The sequence below is a fragment of the Lithobates pipiens genome, unplaced genomic scaffold (assembly GCF_037356315.1).
Source record: "Lithobates pipiens isolate NorthernLeopardFrog02 unplaced genomic scaffold, aLitPip1_a1.2 Scaffold_28, whole genome shotgun sequence".
In the NCBI taxonomy this organism is placed as follows: domain Eukaryota; kingdom Metazoa; phylum Chordata; class Amphibia; order Anura; family Ranidae; genus Lithobates; species Lithobates pipiens.
In genome coordinates this window covers 56,823,727-56,848,440 of record NW_027507789.1, presented here as the reverse complement: position 1 = coordinate 56,848,440, position 24,714 = coordinate 56,823,727, and the positions used below count along the sequence as shown (strand labels likewise).

The window sequence follows — 24,714 nt, the reverse complement described above, 5'->3', positions numbered from 1 at the left end:
AGGGTGGGGCCAGAGGCTTGTGTGTTTACAGATTTGTGTATGTGTGGGGCTGAAATTTTAAATACAGGTGTGAGGGGGCTGACATATATATATATACATACAAGTGGAGGGGTCGCTGACATATATACAGGTGTGGGGGGGTGGGCCTGACATATATATACAAGTGGAGGGGGGCTGACAAATATACAGGTGTGTGAGGGGTGGGGCTAACATATATACAGGTGTGAGGGGGGCTGGCATATATACAGGTTTGATGGGAGTGGGGCTGAGTGCGTACAGGTGAGGTGGTCGATGTGTGGATTTGGTGGGATGGCCCGTGGGTTAACTCTGGGGAATGTTGTTGGTCAGGCTCGGTGGGGTCCAGGCCTACAGCTATGTAAGTGGCCCAACATTTTCTGATGGCTGCCCTGTATCCAGGGAAGACGGAATGGAAACAAAAGTCATCATCAATAGCGAGGAATGCCTAACTTTTGTATAACTTTTGTATAACTATTATAACTAGTATAACTATTATAGGCCGGGGCAAACTAAGCAAAGGACCTAATTTCAGAGACCTATAAACAGTTCCTGACCTCACCCCTGTGTACATTACCTCTCCATTGCAAACAAATTTGGGAAAAGGATGTGGGACCTATTTCTGATGATATCTAAAAAACATTTTTACGTTTTGTTCGGTTGATGTCAATCTCCCCTTTACATGAGCTGACTCAATATTTATTCTACATGGATTCTACTGCACTCATGCATTTTTTCACAGAATTGGCCAATGCAGAAATTCTTGCTACAACAGATAACCACATGACACTTTAATTCACCCCCTGTGGTGGTGCCCCAAGCTCCAAAGGTATAAAAGCCTTAAAACAGGTCTCCTCAACACATCCCTCGTGGACGAAGGGATAAGTAAACTGAACAGATACATTGCCTTTGAGAGGCACCAGGGCAGGACTTAGGGTGGTGGGGGCCCCTGGGCTTGAGTCACTTTCAGGCCCTACCTTCTAAGAATTACCATATTTATAGGCGTATAACACGCACCGGCATATAACATGCACCCCAAGTTTAGGAGGGAAGTTTAAGGAAAAAAAATTACATTTAAATGCCCATCAATGCAGCCTTATCAGTGTCCATCTGCAGCCTTGCCCATCCATCTGCAGCCTTGTCAGTGTCATTTGTAACCTTGTCAGTGTAGCCTTGTCATTTGCAGCCTTGCCCCAGTGTCATTTGCAGCCTTTTTATTGTAGTCTTGAAGTTTAAAAATGGCGCTGCCGAGGTACAGAGTCCTCTGTATCTCGACGGCTGTTGGGTCCTCTCGGCAGCTCTTGGGTCCTCTCGGGTCCTCTTGGCGGCTCTCGGGTCCTCTCGCTGTCCCGAGTGGAGCCGAGAGTAGCCGAGTGTAATTGGCTCGGCTCACAGTCACGCCCAGTCCCTGTGTTATGTCCATCATAGGGCAGGACTGGGTATGACTGTGAGTGGAGCCGAGCTGAGTACACTAGGCTATGTATCTCGACGGGGCCCCCTATTGGGAGGGGCCCATGGGCTTGAGCCCAGTCAAGCCCAATGGTAAGTCCTGCCCTGAGAGGCACACTTATTGTGATTGACAGTATTTAGCAAATAAAAGTAGGGCGGGATGACAGGAAAACAGTAATTTACAGATCATGTTGTATATCAAAGAAAATGTTGAGGATTCCAAAAGAAATAACTCAGTTGTCGCATACCTATATCCCCAACTAATATGCTATAGGAAATGTTTAATGAAAGGGAAATTACTGGTATGAAAACAGCTTGAGTCTAGCACATGTACAGGATAAAAATGTTTTATTTTATTCTAATCAAATTAAAATATTCATCACTTTGGGGTGTCTCTATCTTCTCAGCGGGGTATTTAACTCTTTCTTTATGTATCTTTTATAGGAGTCCATTAGTTTAGACACCTGTTCTTGATTTCTTTCTGTAATGGATTGACACTATATACAGTGCTGTGAAAAAGTATTCACCCCCGTCCTGATTTTTTTTTATTGTTTTTGCACATTTCTCACACTTAATTGATTCAGATCAAACAAATTTTAATATTACACATCGATAACCCGAGTAAATCCAAGATGCAGTTTTTAAATTATTATTTCATTTATTAACCAGTTCCCGACCAGCGCACGCCGATGTACATCGGCAGAATGGCACGGGCAGGCATATTGGCGTACAGGTACGTCCAATCTTTAATGCCGCCCTGCCATCGCGAGTACGCCACGGTCGCGGGTCCCGCAGACTCGATCGCCGCGGGCATATCCACGATCGTCTCACGTGGCGGCTGAATAGAGAAATGCTGTTGTAAACAGCATTTCCCCATTCTGCCTTGCAACTAATGATGCTGATCTCTGCTCCAATCACATGGAGTGTTCACTAAATGAAAGCCCAGCCCCCCACAGTTAGTAACACACACCTAGGAACACTTAACCCCTACACTGCCACCCACTGGTTAACCCCTTCACTGCCAGTGTCATTTACACAGGAATCACTGCATTTATATAGCAGTGATTGCTGTATAAATGACAATGGTCCCAAAAATGTGTCAAAAATGTCCAATGTGTCCGCCATAATGTCGTTGTCACAATAAAAATCGATGATCGCCACCATTACTAGTATGAAAAAAATAATAAAAAATTAATAAAAATGCCATAAAACTATAGCTATTTTTTAAACGCTATAACTTTTGCGCAAACCAATCAATAATCCAAAAATATGTAGGAGAATACGTATCGGCCTAAACTGAGGGAAAAAAAAGTTTTTTTAGATATTTTTGGGGGATATTTATTATAACAAAAAACGAAAAAATAATGAGTTTTTCTCAAAATTGTCGCCCTATTTTTGTTTATAGCGCAAAAAATAAAAACCGCAGGGGTGAACAAATACCACCAAAAGAAAGCTCTATTTGTGGGAAAAAAAGGACATTAATTTTGTTTGGGAGCCACATCGCACGACCGCGCAATTGTCAGTTAAAGCAACGCAGTGCCGAATCGCAAAAAGTGGTCTGGTCTTTGAGCAGCAAAATGGTCTTGTCTGTAAGTGGTTAAGGGAAAAAAAGCTGTTCAAACCTGCCTGGCCCTATGTGAAAAATTGTCCCCTCCCATGCTGAATCATGAATGAACTGTGATTAACCACAATTTTTTGGAAAGCTGAGTTAAATTTCACTTGCCACACCAGGTCAAGATTACTGCCAGACCTGTTGAATTAAAAAATCACTTAGATAGAAGCTGTCTGACAAAGTGAAGCATGCTAAAAGATCTCAAAAAGTAACAAATCATGCCGTGATCTAAAGAAATTTAAGAACAGATGAGAAACAAAGTCATTGACATGTATCAGTCTGGAAAGGAGTACAAAGCCATTTCTAAGGCTTTGAGTTGCCAGCGAAACATGGTGAGAGCCATTATCCACAAATGGAGAAAACTTGGAACAGTGGTGAACCTTAGCAGAAGTGGTAGAAGTGACAGAATGAGCTGAACATCCCCTGGTTCGGTTCGCAGCAGAACATGCCAACAGCCCAAAAATTTGTTTGAACACGCGAACACCGTTAAGTTTGTGGGACACAAATGTGAAAAATCTAAAGGCTTATATGCAAGTTATTGCCATAAAACGTGTTAGTGGGGACCCGAGACCTGCCCCAGGGGACATGTATCAATGCAAAAAAAAGTTTTAAAAAGTTTTTTGGGGAGCAGTCATTTTAATAATGCTTAAAGTGGAACAATAAAAATGAAATATTCTTTTAAATATCATGTCTTGGGTCTGTCCTTAATATGCCTGTAAAGTAGTGCATCTTTTCCATGTTTATAACAGTGCCACAGTAAAATGAAATTTCTAAAGGAAAAAATGTAATTTAAAACTGCTTGCGACTGTAACGTATTGTCTGATCTCAGCAATATAGATAAAAATACCAAAAATACCAAAATAAAATGGTGTGTATATCACCCCCAAAATCCATACCAGCCCCTCCAGGTCTGGTATGGCTATTAAGGGGAACCCCACACCCAAATTTAAAAATAAATGGCGTTGGGGTCCCCCAGGCCCCCAGGCACTATATACTCTGAATAGCAGTAAATATACTCTAAATAAAATTGGGCCTTGGGTGTTGGTGGTACCAGAACACTGTAAGCCCTCACAGTTACTCTTGTTGGGCGTAGGAACGGGCCCTACTGTGAAATATTATATCAAGAATTGTAAATGAATGCCCCTGTTAAACAGGGGCAGAAAAATTGGGCCTTGGGCGGTGGTGCCACAACACTGTAAGCCCTCACAGATACTCTTGTTGGGTGCAGGAACGGGCCCTGCTGTGAAATATTATAACAAAAATTGCAATCACATGCCCCTGTTGTGTGGTGGTGGTGGTACCCTAAACCAAAAATATTGTTGGAAGCTAACATCATCAAGATTGAGAAGGAATAGGATAGTCAGCATAGGCAGTCTTCAAGGGATCCCACATCCATAGCAAATTCAATTAGTTACATTCATCATCAGGTGCTTGATAGCTTCTGATCCAAGACTGATAAATTTTTTAGAATGTGAGCCTATCAATTAATTCTGTGGACAGGCACACTCTTTGATCCCTTACAAACCCTCCAGCAGCACTGAATGTGAGTTCAGAAAGCACGCTGGATGCAGGAGAGGCCAGTAGCTCAATTGCATATTTAGCAAGTTCTGGCCACTGATCCATCCTCAAGACCCAGTAACCCAGTGAAATGTAATGTAGATGCTGGCGTTGGTTGCTTAAACTGATCAGACTTCGGCGATGAGGACTGAAAAATTGTTTAAAGTCATCGGTCAGCTGGCCACCTTCTCCACTGCTCTTCATCTGACTGAACGAAGCCTCAGCAACACATTGTCCAGCAACAGGAAATCGTAACCTCCCAGGGTCTGGAAATGCATTGCACAAAGCTTTCTTCAAGGCCTCCTGAAGATGTTTCATCCTCTGCTCCCTCTGAAAAGGCAGGATGAGTTCTGCAACCTTCCCCTTGTAATGTGGATCAAGAAGGGTTACCAGTCAGTAATGATCCCTCTCCTTGATACCACGATACCAGCAAAAGTTTGCAGAGGCATTCGATTCTGAGTTCCCTGGGTCACTAAGGATCAGATTATCCGTAACTACCTCCTCCATGCCACGTACAACTCCTTGGGTTTCTGGGGACTGAAAACCATTCCTTGAAGACTGCTGCTGAGTGTTATCCTCTACAGTCATACTGCCAAAATCCTCCTCCTGCTCTCTTCTTCCTGTGTGTTTGGCGGTTCCACAGGAATGCTATCTGGATAAAGGGGGCCTTGAGAGGAAAGGAAGTCCTTCTCTTCCTCCTGCTGTTCGGCCTCAAGTGCCCTGTCCATGATTCCACAAAGCGTGTGCTCCAGTAGGAAGAATAGAGGGACAGTGTCACTGATGTATGCATTGTCACTGCTCACAATCCTTGTGGCCTCCTCAAATGGTGACAGGGCAGTGCATGCATCCTTGATCAGTAGCCACTGGCGTGGCAAAAAGAAGCCAAGCTCCCCTGACCCTGTCCTGGTGCCATACTCACACAGGTACTCATTGATGGCCATCTGCTGTGTGTGCAGCAGCTGCAGCATTGGCAACGTTGAGTTCCACCTGGTGGGCATGACACAAATGAGGTGGATGATGGGTAGGGTGCATTCCCTTTGAATGTCAACCAGCCAAGCACTGGCATTTTATGACCGGCAGAAATTACCACAGACTTTTCTGGCCTGCCTCAGGAGATCCTGTAAGCCTGGGTACCTGGTCCACCAAATTCAGGACGTGTGCCAAGCATGGAACATGGGTCAAGTGTCCCTGTCAGAGGGCGGAGGGAAGGTTGGTGCCATTGTCACATACAACCATTCCTGGCTGAAGCTGGCATGGAGTCAACCACCTCTGAGCCTGCCCCTGCAGAGCTGACAGAATCTCTGCCCCAGTGTAGCTCCTGTCCCCTAGGTAGACCAACTCAAGCACCACTAGGCTTGTGCAACTCGTTTCGTATTTCGGCCGAATTTTGCATCTTTCGGACATTCGGATGCATCCGAATAAAAAAATAACGAATAACAACGAATACGAAAGAAATATAACGAATAAATTTGAATTAATTCGACATGATTCGGTAATTCTTTAAAGATCTAATGAAACAAAAGGTCAGCCCAAAGTAAATCTTATAGTCCAATCAGCTAATTAATTTTGTGCCGGAGGATGGATTACTGGCAAAGTGCATTCCTGAGAACTGAGTTAGAAGGGTGTTGTATTGTATTTGAGCCGAGGAGAAGAGACGTTGTCATTGTGTGTGTTATAAGAGTCAATAAACAAACGACTTTCCAAACTACGAATCATTATCACGAATGTCTATACATACATAAATAGCGAATTTCAACGAATACGAACAAATGAATTCGACACTCTACGAATAATAACGAATTATCCGAAAACGTATTAACGTAACATAACGAAATTATGTATTTTACGAATGACAACGAACCAAAACTAAACAAAATTTTCCGTTGTGCACAAGTCTAAGCACCACATGGCATCTTTTAGCCTGACTGCTTGCGTAGCCCTTTGAATGCTTACGGAGCACCGCTGGTTCAGAGGATTAATCTACAGAAGAGGCCATAAAGGAAGAAGAGGAGGAGGGGTTGGAGGAGAGAGCTGTGGCATAATCATCACTAGAATTTAGGAGGCGTGGTTGTGGAACAAGCTTCAACAACACTAAACCCTGTCCTGCATCCTTCCCAGTTCCTAGCAGAGTTACCCAGTGCGCCCCGAAGGAAAGGTAATGTCCCTGCCCATGTCTGCTAGACCATGAGTCAGCAGTGATATGAACCTTACTGCTGACCGCCCTGTCCATTGAAAACAAAACATTGCCTTCTACATGCCGGTAGAGAGCTGGTATGGCATTTTGGAACCTGTTACTGAGGTACAGCACATTCCACAAATTCACAAAAGGGGCCAGAGTCTACCAGTTAAAAAGGCAGCAGTTGGAGTGCTAACAATTTGGCAAAGCTAGCATTCAGACTCTGAGTATGTGGATGTCTGGGACCGAATTTCTTTTTACGGTTCAGCAACTGGGGTAGGGAAATTTGCCTGCTAAAATCAGATGGTGGTGTACTGCTAGCAGATTGGCTGCAAGTACTTGGGACACCTTTTGCTATAACTTCATTCCTCTCAGTGTAGGTTTTTGAGAGGACTGGAGGTATAGTAGGGTTGGAGATCCCAGATTAGGAGCAAGGAGAAGATCGCCTTTTTCTTTGATGTGGGTCTTTCAAGTGCTGTTGCCAACAGACTGCATGGCAGGTCGTCATATGTCTGGTCAAGCATGTGGTGCCCAAGTGGCTGCTGTTCTGGCCTTGCTTGATCCACTTCAGACATACTGTAGGTTGCAAACCGCAACGGTGCAATCTGCTGCACACGTGTCAAAAAAGCCCACACCAAGAAACTTTTAAAAGTCAGTGGGGAGTCAGTAGTGCCCTGCACCTGCGGAGCTCTGCAGTGTGATGCAATAGGGTGGCTGCCCTTAAGCTGCCCCCTAGAGGACATCCTGCCTCATTAGAGTTATGCCTCCTTTCTTCTCTCAGGCACCCAAGTAAAGTCAGTGACCTCATCATCCCCTCCCTCTTTGTCACTGGAGCAAATTTGGCAGTATGCTACAGCTGGGGGAACATGACTGCCGGTTTCTTGTCCTTCTGTGGCACCCCCTCTCTCTAGGCTCATGTTACTCTCTTCCTCAACCTGGGAACCAACATCAGAGCCTTCAAATTGCTGCGCATCCTCCAGCAGCATGTACCCAACACTGTGGTCGAATAATTCTGGGGACTCCTCCATGCGTGATGGTGGGGCTACGGAAGGAGTGACTGTGGACAAGGAGCCGGTGGAATATGCCACTTTGGCAGCTGGTTTGGAAGGCAAACTACTCTGAGCCTGGGTGACAGAGGATGAGAAAGATGAGGAAGGCTGTTTTATCTACTCCACCAATTCTTCTGCATGTTATGGCTCAATAACATGGCCAGCAGAAGAAAAAAAGGACAAGCGTGCCCCACGGCTACCTGCAGAGAATGCACCATGTCCACGACCACCACTGTTGACTGTAGACACAGAGGCTGCTTGCCCTCTTTTATTTACCATTACCACACTTACCAAAAAGCATCTTGATTATCCCCAAGAAGCTTTTTGGAAGGTGCGTGTCCTGTTATAACTGGCATAAAACGAATGCAGCATTTCATAACAAGAACATCATACCAACAGTCAGATATGGTGGTGGTAGCATGATGGTCTGGGGCTGCTTTGCAGCTTCCGACCTGGATGACTTACCATAATTGATGGAACCATGAATTCTGAGCTCTACCAGAGAATCCTAATGCCGCGTACACATGATCAGACTATCCGGTGGACTTAGTCTGGTGGACAAACCGCCGGACTTTCCGAACGAGCGTACCTGCCCACACATGGTACTTTTGTGGTGGACTTAGTCCACCGGACTATACGCCATACTTTTGAAATGAACGGACTTGCCCACACACACGGAGGAAAATTCGCTCATTTTGAGCGCGGCTCCAGGTAGTCGGGACTAGCGAAGGAAGCGTCGCTGGCCCCGTCACCTGGTATGGAGTTAAAGGGGAAGCCCTACGCCGAAAAAAGAGCATGGGGGTCCCCCCCCCCAGGTCCATATCAGACCCTTATCTGATCACGGTACCTGGCCGGTCAGGAAAGGGGGTGGGGACGAGCGAGCGCCTCCCCCCCCTCCTGAGCCGTACCAGGCCGTGTGCCCTCAACATGGGACAGACCCCCGGAGCAGTGCAATAAATTTTTATACCCTGTGTGTTGAGTTTTTTTGATTTTTTTTTCACAGGTGAATGGGTAGGGGTACATTGTACCCCATACTCATTCACATAGGGTGGGGGGCCGGTATCCGGGGGCCCTCTTATTAAAGGGGCTCCCAGATTCCGATAAGCCCCCTGCCCGCAGACCCTGACAACCAACGGCCAGGGTTGTTGGGAAGAGGCCCTTGTCCTCATCAACATGGGGACAAGGTGCTTTGGGGTGGTGGGGCGCGCGGCCCCCCTTCCCCAAAGCACCCCCCCCATGTTGAGGGCATGCGACCTGGTACGGCTCAGGAAGGGGGGGCGCTCGCTCATCCCCACCCCCTTTCCTGACCGGCCGGGTAGCGTGCTCGAATAAGGGTCTGATATGGACCTAGGGGGGACCCCCATGCCATTTTTTCGGCATAGGGCTTCCCCTTTAACTCCATACCAGGTGACGGGGCCAGCGACACTTCCTTCACTAGTCCCGGCTACCTGGAGCCGTGGTCAAAATGAGTGGACTTTTCTCCGGGCGGGAAAAGTCAGTTCATTTCAAAAGTACGGCAGACTAGCATACACACGGCCGTACTGTCCGGCGGACATATTTTGGTGCAAAACTACTTTCTTAGTCCGCCAGACTTTTGGGTAAAAAAAGTCTGCGGAGCCCACACACGGGGGATTGTCTGGCGGACTCGAGTCCGCCGAACTTTTCCACCGGATTGTTGGATCGTGTGTATGCGGCATACTGGAGAATGTCCAGCTATCAGTTTGTGAACTCAAGCTTAAGTGCACTTGAGTTATGCAGCAGGACAATGATCCAAAACACAACAGCAAGTCCACCTCCAAATGGTTCAAATAAAGATAAATTGCGGTTTTTGAGTGGCCTAGCCAAAGCCCGGACTTAAGATACCGTATACACAGGCTGTTCATGCTGGAAAACCCTCCAATGTGGCTGAATTAAAACAATTTCACCTAAACTCTGCACCCACCTTAACTCTGCACCCTCCACCCACTGAAACTCTGCATTCTGCACCCACCTGAACTCTTCACCCCGCACCCACCTAAACTCTGCACCCTGCAGCTAGCACCCACCTAAACTCTGCACCCACCTGAACTCTACACCCACCTAATCTCTGCACCCTGCACCCTCCTAAACTCTGCACCTAGCACTCACCTGAACTATGCACCCTCCTGAACTCTGCACCCATCTAAAATCTGCACTAAACTCTGTACCCATCTAAACTCTGCTCCCTGAACCCATCTAAACTCTGCACCCTGCACCCACCTAAACTCTGCACCCTGCACCCATCTAAACCCTGCACCCATCTAAACCCTGCACCCATCTAAACTCTGCACCCTTCACCCATCTAAACTCTGCAACCATCTAAACTCTGCACCCTGCACCCACCTAAACTCTGCACCCACCTAAACCCTGCACCCATCTAAACTCTACACCCTGCACCCACCTAAACTCTGCACCCTGCACTCACTTGAATCCTGCACCCACCTGAAGTCTGCACCCTGTGCCCACCTGAAGTCTGCACCCTGTGCCCACCTGATCTCTGCATCCTGTGCCCACCTGAACTCTGCACCCTGCACCCACTTGAACTCTGCACCCTGTACATAGCACCCTGCAGAATCCTGCGCTCTGTATGTAGCACCCTCCTGATATTTAATGCCTCTTTAGAACCCTCCCACACCCAGTTGCTGTGGCAGGTTCAACCCCCTGCCCCCCTGGGGAAAGGTGTGGGATATGGTTGAGTTCCTGCACCTATTCTCTGAGAAAAATTCCCTGGGTGACGCTATCAAGTAGCGCTGTGGCAGTCGGGGGGGGGGGGGGGGGGGGGTTTGTGCGAGGTTCTAGCTTGCTCAGTGCCCTACTGCCTTTCCTGCTGTCACTCCACAGTGGCAGGACAGAGCACCAGGGCCGCTGTTAGAAATCATGGGGCCCCATACAGCCTACCTGATGGGGCCCCCTTTAATCCTTCCCTCAACCCCACCCCAGGCCCCTCCCCTGTCCCCACTTCTGCAGATTTGTCACCATTTACATATGCGCACACAATCATTATGGCTTATCAGTACAGGGGGACAGAGACTGTGTCTTTAATTTTTTAACCGAACTTTTCCACCGGATTGTTGGATCGTGTGTATGCGGCATACTGGAGAATGTCCAGCTATCAGTTTGTGAACTCAAGCTTAAGTGCACTTGAGTTATGCAGCAGGACAATGATCCAAAACACAACAGCAAGTCCACCTCCAAATGGTTCAAATAAAGATAAATTGCGGTTTTTGAGTGGCCTAGCCAAAGCCCGGACTTAAGATACCGTATACACAGGCTGTTCATGCTGGAAAACCCTCCAATGTGGCTGAATTAAAACAATTTCACCTAAACTCTGCACCCACCTTAACTCTGCACCCTCCACCCACTGAAACTCTGCATTCTGCACCCACCTGAACTCTTCACCCCGCACCCACCTAAACTCTGCACCCTGCAGCTAGCACCCACCTATTCTCTGAGAAAAATTCCCTGGGTGACGCTATCAAGTAGCGCTGTGGCAGTCGGGGGGGGGGGTTTGTGCGAGGTTCTAGCTTGCTCAGTGCCCTACTGCCTTTCCTGCTGTCACTCCACAGTGGCAGGACAGAGCACCAGGGCCGCTGTTAGAAATCATGGGGCCCCATACAGCCTACCTGATGGGGCCCCCTTTAATCCTTCCCTCAACCCCACCCCAGGCCCCTCCCCTGTCCCCACTTCTGCAGATTTGTCACCATTTACATATGCGCACACAATCATTATGGCTTATCAGTACAGGGGGACAGAGACTGTGTCTTTAATTTTTTTTGTATCACTTTTATTGCTATCAGAAGTAATGAACAACATCCCTAGTGATAGCATGGGGCAATGACAGGTCCCCTTTATGGAGAGATCTGGTGTCTATTAGACCCCATACCTATCCTCTGGCCTCCAAAGCATCTGATCAAACCCAGATCTGTTTGATCAGACGCTTGTTCAAACTGGTAATTGCTTCAGGTTTCTGATGTCACACAGTGGGAGGAACCACATCAGTTCCCCTCACTGTATCTCAGGAACTGGATGCTGCTGCTCACATCCTTAACAGGACCCCTGATTGCACAGAGAGCCCAGTAAAGGTGGTGGTGGGATGGTGGTGGAACCCCCTTCAACTGACTGCCTGTAAAATATACGAGGGGCTTCTTAGCCACTAAGATTACTATTACTTTGTGCGGATTTGCTGGGTCTAAAAAATTATGTCTTGATCATTGCTGTAGCGATAATCAAGATTTCACCCTTCCAAACCAGCAATTTACCAGTAGGGCGCTGGACAGGAAGTGGTTAAAGGGAAGTGGTTGGTGGGTTGTTGGGGGGCACATGTTTACTGCCCCCCAAATGCAAGTGTAAAGCAGCATCTCACTGCGTCCTTACCAGCATTATAAAAATCACACAGGCAGCACAGTCAGCATGTGTTCTGTCATGGATCTGTCAGTGTCAAATGGCTTTTGGGTTCTGACTTTGACTATACTGTGTGTTACAATCTCTAACCCAGTATAGTCATAACAAAGTAAGCACCCAACCGCAATATGACACACTGTGACAGATTACAGAGCACATGCTGACTGTGCTGCCTGCGTGAGTAATCATAACTTGCCATGCTATGTGTAAGCGATACACAGTAAGGATTCTATCCTCTGTGCTCCCCTCACTGTGTGCACTGCAGCCACGGTGTCCGGGTTCTTGCTCCCTTGTCAGCCACAGAGCCGCCTGTTACCTCACAAGTCACATCAGTCTCGACACATGAGGTCTCGGCAGCCAGTGGAGCGGAGCATCGTAGTATCACTCCTCCAGGGAAGGCAGTGAGCAGCAGTGGCCGGAACTAATTAAAAAGCGGAGCAATGTGCGGTGCGCCTTTATGTACATCCACCCGAAAAACAAGAAATAGTCCAAACACTGCTCTCACCTCCTGGGCCTCTCTGATGACCTGATGGGGTCCAGGAAAATATAATTACACCCCCTTCCCTAAGCAAGTAGTAGCGGGGAACGATGGTGAAGTTTAGAAAGCTCTATTTTATAATAGCCGGAAAGTAACTGTAAAGTTGTCCGGGCCCCCCTGTGGAGCTGCTGGGAGCTGGGCCCGGTAAAACAGGGCTGGCTGTACTGCCCTATCAGCAGCCCTGCAGAGCACTGTAGCAGGCTGGTCAGGGGGTGACACCAACCCTAGTGACGCCACTGGCCGAAAGGCCATAACTGCTTTTTGGAAACTGCTGGTGTGTGTAGGTATCTTTAGCAGAATGTACTTTAAACTTGCAGCTGTGTTTTTTTTCTTGTTGGAGTCTCTTTAACACTAAGGAGCTATCCATACTCTGTCAGGAACATCATGCTAGCAATCAGTAAGGTTGTGCCAGCCATTGGGCTCATGCGCAAAAACAAGCGCATGTTTCCAGACATAGTAGCCTAGCTAAACTTGCGATAATGTACACATATAAGCACATAGATATGCGCACACCATGGTGTGCATGTGATTGGACTGGTATGTCCACCAGAGGTACTGGCACTAATACCAGCTCTCACAAGTCACAGTTTTCAGTTCCAGCTCCCTGGCACCTGCCCCCTTTCATTACCCTTGGTGACCCTATCTCAACTTCCAGGGGTACTTGGAAATTTTTTTTTGCGAAAAGCCACCCTGATCATCTCAAGCTCCTCATGCAGGTATACACATAACACTTTTCCTTTTTATAGACATATCCTTTTTATAAAGTATTACAGTAGTATAACCAGAGCTAAAGTCCTCCTTGCATCGGATAAATACTAAAACAGCGCTAAAACGAAAATAAAAATAGGGAAAAAAATGGATGGCAATGAAACCATAGGGCAATGGCAAACACCACGGCCAACAGTCTTTATGTAGCAGATGGATATGTGGACAGTTCAGATAATTCACAGTCACTTTTCTCTTAGCGTGCACCTTCCACCAGAGTAAGAATGCAATTATCCACCTCGTGAAGCACACACCCCTCTGGGGTTCAAACTCACCAGACGCCGCTAGAAATAGAGCCTTGTATCTGTGTCCAAACACTGCTCTGTGCTGACACTCCACTTATCCAGAAGGTCCCCTGGTATAGGAACTCCGATTGTATCATAACACACAAGGATAGATGTACATAGCGTAATCCTGTTTATTATAATGCAGCATACCCATACAGCAGAAACCCCCCTAATCCTAGCTGCTTACATTTAAAATGCAATCAACAAGCATAAAGAAATACAATAGAGGGCGTTATCACCATCTCCAGCCGTCCGCTGGAAGTGTGCTGTTCCTTGCAGACACTGTATTACACTTCCGGGTAGAAGGCAGAGTGTGGTGGAGCGCACAACGTCACTTGTGGTTTCCGTGCTGGTCAGGCCCTGATACAGTGTAATACAGTGTCTGCAAGGAACAGCACACTTCCAGCGGATGGCTGGAGATGGTGATAGCGCCCTCTATTGTATTTCTTTATGCGGGTTGATTGCATTTTAAATGTAAGCAGCTAGGACTAAGGGGAGTTTCTGCTGTATGGGTATGTTGCCAGGGCCGGATTAACATAGGGGCTATTGGAGCTGCAGCTCCAGGCCCCTTTCTCAAGATAGGCCCATTTGCCAAAAAAAAAAAAAAAAAGATCGACTTCGAGAATTGTAGCTCCGCGATCAGGAGTCACAGAGACCCCACCTTTGGGGGGTAGGTAGCTAAAGACCCACTCCAGCACTGGTTCAAATATGGGGCTGCTATCATCTATGGTTCCGGAGATACAGGGCTCCTTGCGCAGCCTGTCAGAAGCTGCATACAGAGCGACAGTATAAATACAAGCTGGAACACTCTGCAGCAGACGGAGAGGATGAACTCACAGTGCTTATAATAATTATTTGTAGATAATTTATGATAATTAATCCCTTGCCACCCAGGCCCATTCTGAGACTTCTCTCCTACATGTAAAAATCATCATTTTTTTATGCTAGAAAATTACTCAGAACCCTCAAACATTATATATTGTTTTAGCAGACACCCTATGGAATAAAATGGTGGTCTTTGCAACTTTTTAAGTTATACGATATTTGCGCAGCAATTTTTCAAGTTTTTTTTGGAAAGAAACTGTTTCATTCATAAAAAAAACACTAAAGTTAGCACGATTTTGCTTTACATTTTTTACAGGTTACATGTTTAGAGTTACAGAGGAGGTCTAGTGCTAGAATTATTGTTCTCGCTCTAACAATCGTGGCATATGGAACCTGTGTGTATCTGACTCTGATACTAACCAGAGCCTACCCAGGGACTGACTAGTATCTCTCCCCAGCCTGTCCCCACACACCCTCTCACCTGCTGACCTGTGAATGGGGCAATCACTCCCGCAGTGTTATTGTGTTCTGCCAGTCAATACAATGATTAGTGTTGCTAACTATAGCTGGCAGCACTGATTGTTTTGGGGAAAACCTGACAGGCTGGTTGTACTCAAGTTGGTTAATAGGTTGACTTGTGTAAAACCAGCTAGCCCATACATAGATCGACTATGGCTGGTCTCTGCTTAATTGGTGTAATTTCAATCCATGTCTGGCCCACTTAACCACTACGCAGTCCCTAAACATCCTTCCACAAACCTTTACATTTTTCCTTCCCAGATTACTTCATCCTCCTCTCCTATACATAGTGCCCACTGTCATACTCTCCACACTTCTCTCCTATACATAGTGCCCGCTGTCATACTCTCTACACTTCTCTCCTATACATAGTGCCCGCTGTCATACTCTCTACACTTCTCTCCTATACATAGTGCCCGCTGTCATACTCTCTACACGTCTCTCCTGTACATAGTGCCCGCTGTCATACTCTCCACACTTCTCTCCTGTACATACTGCTCACTGTCATATCCTACACACTCCTCCTCTCTTGTAAATAGTGCCCACTGTCATACACTTCTCTCCTGTACATATTGCCCACTGTCATACCCTCCATACTCCTCTCCTATACATACTACTCACTGTCATACCCTCCATACTCCTCTCCTATACATAGTGCCCACTGTCATACCTCCAACACTTCTCTCCTATGCATAGCACCCACTGTCATACCCTCCGCATTCCTCTCCTGTACATACTACCCACTGTCATACCCTCCGCACTCCTCTCCTGTACATACTACTCACTGTCATACCCTCCATACTTCTCTCCTATACATAGTGCCCACTGTCATACCTCCAACACTTCTCTCCTATACATAGCGCCCACTGTCATACTCTCCACACTCCTCTCCTGTACATAGTGCCCACGTCATACCCTCCCTCCACAATCTTCTCCTGTAATTACTGCTTACTGTCCTACTCTCCACACTTCTCTCCTGTACATAGTGCCCAATGTCATGCCCTCCACACTCCTGTACATATTGTTCACTGTCATACCCTCCACACTCTTCTCTTATACATAGTGCCCAATGTCATACCCTCTACACTCCTCTGCTGTGCATACTGCCCACTGTCATACCCTTCACACTCCTCTCCTGTACAAAGTGCCTTCTGCCATACCCTCTGCACTCTTCTCGTGTACATAGTGCTCACTGTTATACCCTCCACATTCCTCTCCCTCACCTGCACATACTTCCCACTTGTATACCATCCATACTCCTCCCCTATGCCTCTTACCCACAAAAAATGTTCTTTAAAATTATACTGAATATCCTCAATGTTACCAGCTCTAGAATGGGCACTTTTGTCAGTTCAACTAAAGGAAACCTCACAGTCCTCATATTTGTTCTGCCCCATTATTAGTACTTATTTCATTTTGTAATTACTATTGTGATGTATAGAGGAACACGGGGGATGTCAGCTACTATAAATATAGCACTTGTAAAGAAAAGCGTCCCTGAAAATATTTTTGAAATGTTGACAACTATGCACTTAGGCACTGCCCAAGGGCCACAGGGTCAGTAGGGGGCCCCATGAGAGGCTCGTGATATTAAAGCGGTAGTAAACTTTTCTAACATTACGACTTTTTAGCGGCCCTGGGGTAGGTTATGCCATAATGTACAAGTATGCCCAGCATATTAGCACATTAGGGTACACTTAAATTGTCAGACTGAGCCCTCCAGTGCTGTGCTGTGATCAACCGGCGGGGCCCCGGGCACTTCCATCTTCACCCGGTCTTCCTTCTGGGTTCTGTGCCTTCGGTCACTTGCCTTGGCCAGGCTGCGTTGATGTCATTCCCACACATGCTCATGTGCATCCTCTCTCTCTCACCCCCCCCCTTTCTCTCACATCCTCCCTCCCTTACCCCTCTTTCACCCCCTTTCTCTCTCTCTCTCTCTCTCTCTCATCCTCCCTCTCTCTCTTTAATTTAATTTGTTATCACAAAAAATAGTTTGCATTTTTATTTATTTATTGTTTATAAAAGGCCCCACCAAAATCCTCAGCACCAGGCCTATGATGTTCTTAATCTGGCCCTGTATGTTGCATTATAATAAACAGGATTACGCTATGTACATCTATCCTTGTGTTTTATGATACAATCGGAGTACCTATACCAGGGGACCTTCTGGATAAGTGGGGTGTCAGCACAGAGCAGTGTTTGGACACAGATACAAGGCTTTATTTCTAGTGGCGTCTGGTGAGTTTGAACCCCAGAGGGGTGTGTGCTTCACGAGGTGGATAATTGCATTCTTACTCTTGTGGAAGGTGAACGCTAAGAGAAAAGTGACTGTGAATTATCTGAACTGTCCACATATCCATCTGCTACATAAAGACTGCTGGCCGTGGTGTTTGCCATTGCCCTATGGTTTCATTACCATACATTTTTTTCCCCCTATTTTTATTTTAGTTTTAGCGCTGTTTTAGTATTTATCTGATGCAAGGAGGACTTTAGCTCTGGTTATACTACTGCAATACTTTATTTATATTTATTTAAACAGCTGCTTAGTCTTATTTTATGTTTTGATTTCACCTCTATTTTATATTGGTAATTTTATATGTTTATTTATCTATAATTTTTTTTTTTTTTATATCTGTGACATCGACATATGATATTGAAAAGTTCAACACATCTACCTGCTGCTGGCACTGTAGGATTGAGGTGGCGCTGAGTGGGTGACGCTTAGGCCATAGTTATACCTCATTTATCTATATCCTTTTTATATCCTCGTATTCTAGCAGATTAACTATTAAAAAATGTCTAATCCACATCTTTAACCCCCCCTAGCGGTAATCCTGAGTCTGGCTCGGGTTGGGATTTTAATTACAGGAGCGGTAACCCCAAGCCAGACTCGGGATCGCATCGCTCGATGCAGGGGAGGACACAGGGAGAGTTACTTACCTTGTCCCCTGGATCCAGCAATGTCCGCCGCGCTGTGTGATCGAGCTGTCCTCCGCTCGATTCACAGTGCCGAATGCCGCCGAGCTCCGTTCCCTGCGACGTTACGGCGCACGGGAGCGGAGAACGGCGGCAAATTCAAAAAAGTAAAAGTACACAAAACACACAGCACTGTAATCTTACAGACTACAGTGCTGTATTAAAAAATACACACCCCCTTTGTCCCTAGTGGTCTGTCCAGTGTCCTGCATGCACTTTTATATTATAAATACTGTTTTTTTCTGCCTGGAATTTAGAGATTGTCCATAGCAACCAAAACTTGTCCCTTTTTCAGTGTTTTAGGATTTGATTACATTATTGAATATTTTTTATTATTCTTTATTATATTATAAACTTTATCATACCCGGGATGTCTGCTAGACTCTGGTTTGAACAGATTTAAGAGCGTTATTCCTAAGAATTACAGGACTACAAAATAAAAGCCATGCAAAATAATTGTACCGCTTTCAGCACCTAATTCCAGACTGAATCATACCGCCAGGGAGGTTAATAGAAATCAGGTCAAATGTTTTAAAATGCTCATTCAGAATGTTTAGATTTCAGTGTTTTTAAGATAACAAATCACATACTTGCCAATGGTTGCTTTTTGTCATTTTATGAGCGACAATAAACATTATTATTTTGCATGGTGTTTCGACGGAGAGTTTGCATCATATCCACATAGGTATTGTTGTTGGTGATTTTTTTCTCCTGTTCAAAAAACAAACAAAAAAATATATTATTACATTATAAAAATGCATCATGGCAACTGATATTTCATTCTCATTATGCATTTCAAACTATGCATGAAAGGCAGATGATTGGTCACTTTAATAAAAATGACACTGGGAGAGATTTACTAAAACTGATGCACTCAGAATCTGGTGCTGCTGAGCATAGTAGCCAATCACCACCTTGTTCAATTAAGCTTAGCTTTGGCAATAAAACCTGATTGGTTTCAACGCAGAGCTGCATCAGATTTTGCACTCTTCCGTTTTAGTAAATAACCCCCTCTATGTCTTATGATATATGTAAATTGTTTAAAATTACATTAAACAACATCCTTATTATCAGGCATGTACTGGCCATCGGGACTACCGGGAGATTCCCGGTGGGCCGATGGCTCAGTGGGCCGGTTTCAGTGACAGCCTAGCCAAATGAATGGCTGCGCTACTCGCACAGCCATTCATTTGAGCACCGCTGTACTTCCGAGCGCAGCGCTGCGCACTTCGTCTCTTTCCGCCCCCACTCGGCGCTCTCACAACAATAGTATTGCACACATCTTCGGCCACCTCCGGCCCACAGTCGTCCTTTTCCGCCACCGCTCGGCTTCCCCCACCCTGCTCCTCTCCGACAACGCTTTTCAGCGAACAAAACTCGGCTATCTCCGGCGGCCCCCGCGGTAACGGACGCTGTGAGTTTAAATGAGCCGGGGGCCGCCGTGAGAGCAGCCGTCAGGCAGAGAAGTCCCCGGAGCAGACGAGGGAGCCTGGAGGATGGCGGTGCTGCAGGAACCCATCCAGGTAACCGGCCGGTATATAGAATATGGCTGTGTGTATGATATATATATATATCATCACGGGGCGGATCATTACTGATCCGTCCCGTGTGAAAGGGGCCTAAACCTGTTTGATGTTGGCAGCTTCTCATTACTGCGGTTGATCAAAAATAAGTGTGCGCATTAGTTGTTTATTTTAAAATATATAATGCAGAGCCAGACTTCGGGTAGGTGACAGGGGGACACCAGGGGGTAGAAGGGGGGGGGGGGGGCTGGAAAATAAAAGATCACCAGCAGTGTGCTGTCGGCTTCTGAGTATGCATACTCCTGCTATGTGTCTAGCCGGGCCGTGATGACGTCACTCTCGTGCAAGTGCGCAGCATACTGTTTTTGTGCGTGTTTGCAAAATTGGAGTGGGCCGGTCTGGATGAAGTCCAGGGCCAAATTTTTGTCCCAGTCCAGCCCTGCTTATTATCTAAAAAAGAAAAAAGAAAATCCACTATCTAATGGTCCTGCCATTTATTCAATAAAGTGGTTATAAGCCCTTATACATACTTGGTGAAGTAATAGCCTCTGGTGATACACAGAGATGAAAGAAACCACTCCTCCTACATGAGTTGTACCTGTTTATCTGCAGCCTCTGTCCTCTACAGCTGTTAAAGCTACACAGATCAATGACTATTTCTCAGCATTAGAAGGCAGGGGGCAGGGATCTGATGTCACACACTACACAGCATATAGCAAGAAGAGGAGTGTAATCTGAGACCCGAGTGGAGGCAATGGACACACCCCCTCTACATAGTCTAGGCCAGTGTTTCTCAACCTTTTTACCTTGGGGGAACCCTTGACAACAAGATTGAGATCTCGTGGAACCCCTGAAATAATGTTCACATCTACAGCTCATGGAACATTGGCATAATCAGCGAGCTGTTGATAACAAAAATTATTTGTAGAAATAGCATTAAATAAAACAATATTAAGACATACCTAATTAATGTGAAACTTGTGCTTTATTTTGCTGCAGAACTGATCCATTCAGGAGACATTACATGGGGCAGAGCACATGACAGGGGACATTACATGGGACAGGGCACATTACATGGGGCAGAGCACATTACATGGGTCAGGGCATATGACAGGAGACATGACAGGGGACATTACATGTGGCAGGGGACATGACAAGGGGCAGTGGACATGACAAGGGGCAGGGCGCATGGCATGGGGCAGAGCACATTACATGGGACAGGGCGCATGGCATTGGGCAAAGCACATTACATGGGACAGGGCGCATGGCATGGGGCAGAGCACATTACATGGGACAGGGCACATGGCATGGGACAGAGCACATTACATGGGACAGGGCACATGGCATGGGTCAGAGCACATTACATGGGACAGTGGACATTACATGGAGCAGAGCACATTTCATGGGACATGGAACATGACATAGGGAAGAGCACATTACATGGGACATGGCGCATTGCATGGGGCAGAGCACATTACATGGGACAGGGCGCATGACATGGGGCAGGGCACATGGCATGGGGCAGAGCACATTACATGGGACAGGGGACATTACATGGGACAGTGGACATTACATGGAGCAGAGCATATTTCATGGGACAGGGCACAAGACATGGGGAAGAGCACATTACATGGGACAGGGCACGTGGCATGGGGCAGAGCACATTACATGGGACAGGCACATGGCATGGGGCAGAGCACATTACATGGGACAGGGCCAGGGGCAGACTGACAACTCATAGGGTCCCCGGGCAATAGAAGATCATGGAGCCCCCTGTGTCCCCACCCACACACAAGCCACACCTACAAAAAGCCCCACCTACATAAATCATAAGGCACACAGCAGGGCACAGGCACATCACAGGGCATGGGGCACACAGCAGGGCACATCAAGGGGTACACAGCAGGGAACAACACAGGGCATGGGGCACACAGTAGGGCACATCACAGGGCACACAGGAAGCACATCATGGGGCAAAGGGCACATCAGGGTGTACACAGCAGGGCACTGAGAACATCACAGGGCATGGGGCACAACACAGTACATACAGCAGGCCACATCAGGTGGTACACAGCAGGGCACATAGCAGGGTTTATGCTGTACACAGCAGGGCACATTATTGAGCACAGCATGGTGCATCACAGGAGGCACACGGAACATCAGGAGGTACACAGTAGGCACATCATGGGGTACACAGCAGGGCATGCAGCACATCACAGGGCATGTGGCACATAGTAGGGCACACAGTAGGACACATCATTGGAAATGGCACATTTAGCGGTACACAGCTGGGCACATCACAGGGCATGGGGCACACAGTAGGGTACATCAGGGGGTACACAGCAAAGCACAGAGCACATCACAGGGCATGGAGGAAAAAAAGATATCAGTATCCAAAAACTGCAATATAAATCTTTATGTGTAGTTTTTATATTTTGCTCAAAGGGTCCTATTTTTTTATATTTTGCTCAAAGAACAGAACACACTTATAAACGTATAATATAACGTGAGTCAATAAATAGATGGTACATCATATAGCCTTGAATTGATAAAAACCTATCCAATCAGTGTACCCATTCTATCCTAAAAGATAAACAATTGTTCATTTAACCACTTCAGTCCCGGAAGATTTGGCTGCTGAATGACTAAGCCATTTTTTGCGATTCGGTACTGCGTCGCTTTAACTGACAATTGCGTGGTTGTGCGGTGCTGCACCCAAACAAAATTGACATCCTTTTTTCCCACAAATAGAGCTTTCTTTTGGTTCTATTTGATCATCTCTGTGGTTTTTATTTTTCGCATGATAAACACAAAAAAAACCACAATATTTTGTACTTTTTGCTATAATAAATATCCCATTTTTCTCAGTTTAGGCTAATGTGTATTCTTCTACATATTTTTGTTAATAAAAATCACAATAAGTTTATCTGGATTAGTTTGCGCAAAAGTTATAGTGTCTACAAAATAGGAGATAGATTTATAAAAAAAATTTTTTTTTTAACTAGTAATGGTGGAGATCTGCGATTTTTATCGGGACTGCAACATTATGGCAGAGACATCGGACACTTGACACATTTTTGGGACCATTGGCAATAATACAGCGATCAGTGCTAAAAAAAATGCACTGATGACTGTAAAAATTTCCCTGGCAGGGAAGGGGTTAACAATAGGGGCGATCAAGGGGTTAATTGTGTTCCCTGTGTGTGTTTCTAACTGTAGGGGGAGGGGACTGACCTAGAGGAAATGACAGATCGTGGTTCCTAACTATTATGAACTCACGATCTGTCCTCACAGAACAGAACAGGGATTTGTGTGTTCACACACACACGTCCTTGTTCTGTCACTCGTGCCTGCGATCGCTCATGGCCGCTGGTCATCGCTATCGTCGGCCACGAGCATCGGCACCCCCGTAGTGCAGTGGGTGTGTGTGCGTGCCTGCCATCCCGCTTAAAGGAGCCAATGTATAGCTACGACGGCTCGCCGGGATTGTGCCGACCTGCCGCAGTATGACGGTGGTTGGTTGGCAAGCGGATAATATATAGATCATGGACATTTAAAAAAAAAAATAAACATTTAAAATAATTGTTATTTGGAATATGACATTTATTCCTATTACACATCTATAAAGAAATACACACAAGGTGCTGACACTGAGTCTATATGTTCTATTATCAAACTAAGTAAGTAAGTACCTATATTCCCTGCATAGAGTGCTGAAGACTAAGTCCTTGTACACACAGTTGGATATTCCGACGGAAAATGTCCAAACGGACCGTGTTGTCGGATAATCCGACCGTGTGTGGGCTCCATCGGACTGTTTCCGTCGGAATATCCGACCAACAAAGTTTTAGAGCTGGGCTATAAAACTTTCCGACCACCAGGCATGTACTGGCCATCGGGACTACAGGGAGTTTCCCGGTGGGCCGATGGCTCAGTGGGCCACTCTGATGTAAGGGGGCTGGTGATGGGACACTCTGATGTAAGGGGCTGGTGATGGCACACTCTGATGTAAGGGGGCTGCTGATGGGACACTCTGATGTAAGGGGGCTGGTGATGGGACACTCTGATGTAAGGGGGCTGGTGATGGGACACTCTGATGTAAGGGGGCTGGTGATGGGACACTCTGATGTAAGGGGGCTGGTGATGGGACACTCTGATGTAAGGGAGTGCTGATGGGACACTCAAAATGTAAGTGGGCCGGTCTGGATGAAGTCCAGGGCCACATTTCTGTCCCAGTCCAGCCCTGCCAACCACATGATCCGATCGGACTTTGTCCGATCGTTTGTAGAGAATTTCCGATTGGACAAAGTGCCACGCATGCTCAGATCAAATTCCTAGACCAAAGCTATTAGCTACTAGCCTGAACGTAGTCCCGTCGTAATGAAATAACGTCACTACGTTCTGAACGATCGGATATTTGTCCAACCGTGTGTATGTAACAGTTTCAGACAAAATCCGTCGGACAAAATCCAACGGATTTGGTTGTCAGAATGTCCGACCGTGTGTACAAGGGCTAAGGATAGACTCTATGTTCATTGCTTAAAATGCTGGGAACTAAAAGATAAGAAAAAGAAAAGAAAGAAAAAAACTCTTGATCGTTCAGTGTATGCAGGGCCGGTGCTACCACTAGGCGGAGTAGGCAGCCGCCTAGGGCGCACTACCCCCCAGGGCGCAGCCACGGCCTCTGTATCATGCCTCCAATCCCCCCGATGTGTCCTGCTGAGCGCCCCGCTGTTCCCTCGCTCTCTTCAGAGTAAAAGCTCACAGCGCTGCTTCGGGACTACTTTGCTCCAGCCTGTTTCTCTGGAGCGGCGCTGTGTGTGTGTGTTTGCAGAGGAGGGGCTGGGCTTGGTGGACATCAGAGCATCGAGAGGTGCAGCATCTGTTAGCTGACCTCCCGGCCAACGGGGACACCAGAGAGCAACACCGCCCGCCCGCCCAGTGCTGAGGAGAACCTGGATGTGATTGTCGATGAAGCAGAGGTAAGGAAGGAGGGTGGATCCT

General features: G+C 46.5%; 1 protein-coding gene across 1 annotated transcript in view; it reads right to left on the bottom strand.

Moving 5' to 3' along the window:
• The window catches only part of LOC143935411 (uncharacterized), a 152,020-nt gene that overhangs the window by 4,767 nt on the left and 122,539 nt on the right, over positions 1-24,714 (bottom strand). The window contains exon 4 of the mRNA XM_077459251.1: positions 18,778-18,898. Coding sequence (XP_077315377.1) covers positions 18,803-18,898 — 96 coding nt within the window. The 3' untranslated portion in view covers positions 18,778-18,802. The remainder of the gene's footprint in view (positions 1-18,777; positions 18,899-24,714) is intronic.